This window comes from Callospermophilus lateralis, chromosome 2, assembly GCF_048772815.1.
Source record: "Callospermophilus lateralis isolate mCalLat2 chromosome 2, mCalLat2.hap1, whole genome shotgun sequence".
Classification (NCBI taxonomy): Eukaryota; Metazoa; Chordata; class Mammalia; order Rodentia; family Sciuridae; genus Callospermophilus; species Callospermophilus lateralis.
In genome coordinates, this window is record NC_135306.1 from 33,098,190 (window position 1) to 33,104,224 (window position 6,035).

General features: G+C 56.3%; 1 protein-coding gene across 6 annotated transcripts in view; it reads left to right on the forward strand.

Moving 5' to 3' along the window:
- Positions 1 to 5,705, forward strand: part of Tbc1d2 (TBC1 domain family member 2) — a 46,487-nt gene extending 40,782 nt beyond the window's left edge. For all 6 annotated transcript variants that reach the window (XM_076845772.2, XM_076845776.2, XM_076845774.2 and 3 more), the window contains 4 exons: positions 1,346 to 1,466; positions 3,314 to 3,499; positions 4,411 to 4,532; positions 5,179 to 5,705. In XM_076845772.2, coding sequence (XP_076701887.2) covers positions 1,346 to 1,466; positions 3,314 to 3,499; positions 4,411 to 4,532; positions 5,179 to 5,386 — 637 coding nt within the window. In that variant the 3' untranslated portion in view covers positions 5,387 to 5,705. The remainder of the gene's footprint in view (positions 1 to 1,345; positions 1,467 to 3,313; positions 3,500 to 4,410; positions 4,533 to 5,178) is intronic.
- Positions 5,706 to 6,035: the final 330 nt, after the last annotated feature.

Here is a 6,035-nt window from a genome sequence, read left to right on the forward strand (position 1 = left end):
TTTAGAGCAAACATTTTAAAGCCATTTCCCTGTGCAAAATAAGTGGAATCCTTCCAAAGTAGCTTGCTCTTTCCCCTTTGGCTCATTTCCCCTTTGCAGGCCTCCTTGGGCCCTGAGAGCCTGAGGGTGGAGCCCTGCTGGAGTCTGAGCAGTGAGCAGCCCAAGTGGGGACCAGCCTCAGGTAACTGGCTTTCTAATGTGTGCTGTGAGAAATTCTAAGCTGGCACTGGCAGCCAGCTCCTGGACTGAGGACACTCTGAGTTGGTGGGCTGGATGTTGGGATTCCTGGGTTCTCTTCCTGCTCTATCATCAGCCGACTGTGATCTCGAGGCATTCTCTTTTGCTTTCTGGGTCTCAGTTTTCCTATCTGTGAGTAAGGAGTTTGTCTTGACCAGAGAGAGCCAATAGGAAACAGCTGCTGGAGGCCTATCTTGAGGCAGTCACTAAAGTAACTTCAACTCAGGGGGAAAGAGTGCCCTGATCAATTAGTTATGTCTGCTCTGGGCTTCGACAAGGGGAATGTTGCCAAGATCTATTAGTTATGTCTGTCCTGGGCATGGATAAAGAGAATGGTGGCAGAAATACCACATATTTGCTATCCCAAACACTGGGAAAGGAGAAAGATTTTCTTTTTTCTTTTGAGACTCAGCCTTGTTTCTAGAAGTCCTGAATCTCAAAAGAAGGTGGAGGCCATAAATCCAGTCTAGTGAGAACCCAAGGAAGCATTACTAGTGGCACAATGATATGGCTCCATGGCCCACAGTTACTCTGGGTTGGTTAAAGTCACACAGGGTCTCCTTGCAGGATTCCCCAGAGGCTTTCTGAGTTAGTGTACATCATAAGCCCCCAAAAGGGTCTGTAGTGGGCAGCATTCCCCAGGTGGTTTTGAATACTGGACCTTGTATTTATGTAGCATCTTAGGAGAACAGGAATCCAAGGAGGACATTAGGGAAGTATAACTTGGATTGGACCTGAATGCAGCCTACAAGCAAAAATGGAGAAGCAGAAAGACTTCCCTGCTCAGCCCTGGGGGCTTGTCCCTCTTACCAGTGGTGTCACTTGAGCCTCCTGAGAGGGGGTGGTCCAGGAGAGAAGGGCTGTGCTGTGCACTGCTGTGTGCCAGGCAGCACCAAAGACAGGCTTCTCAGGGGCCATGGCCCAGAGGTGGTTTTTTTTATTACCTTACAGAGTGTGAGGCCGAGGCTCAGGGAGGTTCGCACACTTGCCAGCGTCTCAGAGCTTGAGAACATGGAAGTGAGGGCAGGGCAGCCAGCATGTTAGAGCCCGCAGCGTGCCGGGCCCTGGGCTGGGCGTTGACCATGTCACCTTGCTCATCCTTGCTCAGGCTGGCCGCTGTGGCTCTGCTGGTGCTGGAGGAGGAGGAGAGTGCCTTCTGGTGCCTGGTAGCCATCGTGGAGACCATCCTGCCAGCCGACTATTACAGTAAGACGCTGACAGCGTCCCAGGTGAGAGGGAGGGAGGGGATATGGCAGCCATGCAGGACAGTGCCCTTGAGTTGCTCCTATGAGTCAGTGACTCCCTCGAAAGTTGGAAATCTCCGGCCTCCATTTCTCCACCTGCATGGTGGGCCAATATCCCTTCTCTGGGACGCAGGGTGGTTCCAGCCTGAAGAACTTTGGGGATTCTGCCCAGAGGACAGACTGGTATGAGTCCAGTGGTGACATGTCACTGGGAGAGGAAGAACAGACCTAGTTTCATTTTCCATTTGCCAGTCAAATTTCAGAACACAGCAGGGCTTGGTGGCACATGCCTATAATCCCAGCTACTTGGGGGCCAGAGGCAGGAGGACTGCAGGTTCAGGGCCAGCAAGGGCAACTGAACAAGACCCTTAGGAATTTGGCAAGACCATGCCTCAAAATAAAAATTTCAAAAGGGCTGGGGATGTAGCTCAGCGGTAGAGTGCCTGCCTAGCATGTGCTAGGTCCTGGGTTCCATCTCCAGTACTGGAAAAAAGAATTCAGAACACAGTTCAGCAGGATAGGGGTGATGGTGACCATTCCTGCTCATGCTCATCACTGTACACTGAGCAGCATGGCTGCCTCCACTGTCCTATTACGCCTCTACTGCCCTCTGGCCCTGTGGTCAGGCAGAGCAGGGTCCAGAGCTCTGCCCGTGGCTGACTTGCTGTGCTGCCTTGGCACATAACATCACCTCTCTGAACCCCAAGCATGCCTGCTCTAGAATGGGAGTAAAGTTGCTGCTAGGGCTTGTTAAGAGGCCTAAGTGCAAAGTCATTCCAAGCCTCCCCACCCTCCGCCGGCCTTGCCCACTGCTCACCTCCAATCTGGACGCTGTCTGTGTCCTTCCTTCCCCTCCTTTCCTACTTCCATCTCTAACACTGACTCCTCCCCCTGGAGGGCGGGACCTTGGCAGCTCAGGGACAGCTCTGGGGAGAGGAGTGAGGCTGGGGAGTCAGCAGGGAGGTGGGGATCAGGTAGGGATTGCACTGGACTGCGTGGGAGGGGGGCTGGCCGAGGAGTGGCTTCAGCGGGGCATTATTCTCTCACTTCTTGATGCCCTCTGGGATCAGGCTCCTCCTAGCTCCCTATTCCGCTCTGCCTGCCTGGGCTTGTTACCTCATGGTTCCAGGGGCTACCGCACCCCTTGGCCTGGGTGGAAGAAGCAGAAAGGTGGGCAGCAGAGCTGGCTCCCCTTGGGGCGTTAGAGCACGGGGTCTCTAGTGGCCCCTCACTGGGGCAGGGGCTGGGAATGTGCCATACTTTACTTCCACGTCTCAGCATCTCTGAAATTAAGGTGGCTTGTGTCACCAGGATCAAGTTTGCTTTTTCTTTTTAATTTCTTGCTATGGAGAATTTCCCATATTCAGAAAAAGAGAAAAGAACACAGTGTGTCCAGGGCCTGCTCTCCATATCTGTCAACCCAGAGGGCCAGTGTTGTCCCCCGTCCTCCACCCTCTGCTCCTGCTTTGACGGTCCTGGAGGGGACCTCAGCGCGGTCCTGGAGGGGACCTCAGCGCTGTGCCAGTTCATCCATGAGTTTCTCTGAATCACCAGGATGGTCAGCTGGACTTGGGGAGGCCAAGAACTAGCCAGCCCAGAGACCTCCATTGTAAAGCCTGATGCTCCAACCAGGTGACCCTGGCCTGTGTTGGGAGCAGCGGGTGATGTGGAGCTGTCCCTGGGTCCCAGCTCTGCAGGTGCTCAGTGCTGGTCAGGGCAGGGCCGCTCAGCACCCCAGGCTTGCTGTGGACGGCCTGGGTCTGAGGGGCCGGGAGGAAGGGAGGTGGCCATTTCCCTAGGGTGCCAGGGATGGCCCTCTCGCTGCCTTCCAGGTAGACCAGCGGGTGCTGCAGGACCTCCTCTCAGAGAAGCTGCCCAGGCTGATGGCCCACCTGGGGCAGCACCGCATCGACCTCTCCCTCGTCACATTCAACTGGTTCCTCGTGGTCTTTGCAGACAGTCTGATCAGCGACATCCTCCTGCGGGTCTGGGATGCCTTCCTATACGAGGGGACCAAGGTAGGCGCTACTGGGCCCCAGCTGGTCCCCCCACCCCTCTGTCTTGACTCTGCCCTTGGAGAATGGAAAACAGTGTCCCCCTGGCAGGACTGCTGGGGACAGCTGAGGGGGTGGCTTGTAAATCGTGAAGTGCTGTAGCGCCTGAGGGAAGGGGCACTTCTGCCTCTGAAGATGCGCCCTGAGGTTGCCCAGTCGCTCCCTGAGAGGGCGCCCAGCATGACCAGGGATGCATATCCCCTGCCTCTCACCCAGGCCCCTCCTTCCTTCCTCCTGTGGACTGAGCTCTGCACTGAGGGTGGAGCCTGGGTCTGGGCCAAGCCCTGCCCTGACCCTGTGAGGAGACCCAGGGCAAATGCCCACCTCCCACAGACCCATCTAACAACACAGTTTGGGATTTTTGTTTTGTTTTGTTTTGTTTTGTTTTTACTGGGGATTGAACCCAGGGGCACCTTACCACTAAGCTACATCCCCAGCCATTTTTTATTTTTAGCCGTTTTTTATTTTTTATTTTGAGACAGGGCCTCACTAAGTTACTTAAAGGCTCACTAAGTTGCTGAGGCTGGCCTCGAACTTTTGATCCTCCTGCCTCAGCCTCCTGAGTTGCTGGGATTACAGGTGCATTACCATGCCACATACTATACCGTATTCACCCTGAGAGGTCCACCAGATGCAGTGCATTAGCTGTCTTGGGGAAGTCCAGAGGTAGAGCTGGAACTTCATCCAAATCCCTGCCTTTGAAGCTGTGCCCTGCTCGGGGTCCTCAGCCTCCCTCACTTCCTGTGTCTACCCCAATGTTGTGCCTCCCTCTCTGCAGCCTGCCCAGGGACTCCAGGCTCCTGGCCTCTGGGTTTCCTTCCTCTGGGGATTCTGGCCCACGCCATGCCACACCTGAGCCCCTGCTGTGCCCCCAGGTGGTGTTCCGATATGCCTTGGCCATTTTCAAGTACAACGAGGAGGAGATCCTGCGGCTGCAGGACAGCCTGGAGATCTACCAGTACCTGCGCTTCTTCACCAAGACCATTTGCAACAGCCGGTGAGGGTCTGCCCCTGCCCCCAGGTGGTGACTCTGGTCCTCCGTCACAGGTTAGGTGTCTGGAGGGAAGTCCTGCCCCTTCGTGATCCATCCTCCCCTTAACCTGGCCTTCAGACTCTCCATACAGCTTTAAGTGGTGTGTGTGCTGGGGATCGCGCTGGGTCACTAGCGTCACCCAGGTGCTCTGCCACTCGGCCCCAGCCCCTGCCCAGTCTCAGTGCTTGCCCACCTTTCCCTCCCTGAGTACCCGGGGCTGTGAATCTAGAAAGCAAATCATTTGAGTTTCTAGAACAGCCCTGCCTCTAGGCTTGTGCCCTGCATGCTTCTGTTAGAATGCCTCCGTGCCACCTCCCCACCTTGCCACCTCCCTTCTGCCTGTCAACTTTCATTCACTCTTCAAAATTCAACTCACCTGTCACCTCTTCAGGACGTCTTCCCGGCCAACCCCTCCTACTGGGTGAGGCGCCTCTGAGGTTCCTCCCTGTGGGTCAGTTCTCTCTGGGTGGAAAGGGCTTCTCACATTTCCTGCCTGCAAGTCACGCTCCCCAAGGGCAGGCCCAGGGCCCCTGTGGTGGGAAAGGTGTCCGAAGGTCCCAGAACAGGCCCAGCAGGCCGCACACCTGAGCTGACTGTGTGCCCCTCTCAGGAAGCTGATGCACATCGCCTTCAGCGACATGAACCCCTTTCCCATGAAGCAGCTGCGGCAGCTGCGGGCAACCCACCGGGAGCGGCTGGAGGCAGAGCTGCAGGAGCTGGAGCAGCTGAAGGCCGAGTACCTAGAGAGACGGGCGTCCCGGGGCAGAGCAGTGACCGAGGGCTGCGTCAGTGAGGATGATGGGGACGGGGACGCCTGACCTGGCCACTCCCCTACGCAAAGCCTTTTCACCCTTACGGGCAGCCTCCTGCAGGCCTGGCAACCCCCCAGCCCCATCACCATGTGACCTTCTTTCACGGACACGCACCAGGGAGGCCATGCGCTTCTCACCTCTCCACAGAGCAGGCCGGTGGGCAGGCCAGCGGGATAGTCTTCGTGGGCCGCCTTGGGCATCCTCTAAGTTATATCTATAAACCAGTGTCTGTGGGGCTGGGGATGTGGCTCAAGCGGTAGCGCGCTCGCCTGGCATGCGTGCGGCCCGGGTTCGATCCTCAGCACCACATACAAACAAAGATGTTGTGTCCGCCGAGAACTAAAAAATAAATATTAAAAATTAAAAAAAAAAACAGTGTCTGTGCTGGAAACCACCCACAAGCTTTGGGAGTCACATACTTCTCAGTGTCCAGTTGTTCTTGGTGGGGCCCCGGGGGCCCGGGTTTGCCACCCTCGGCCTTTCAGCTGCTGTTCCAAGGTGACCCTGCAGGGCACGTCTCCTGGTTCCTGCGGAGCTTGGGGCCTGAGTCATGAGGACACCTGTCTTTCAGGACAGCAGATCCCCGTCAGTGCCCACCAGGTCTGTGTCCAGGCCACCCCCCATACCAGGGTCTGGTTTCACAGCCTGCACCTGG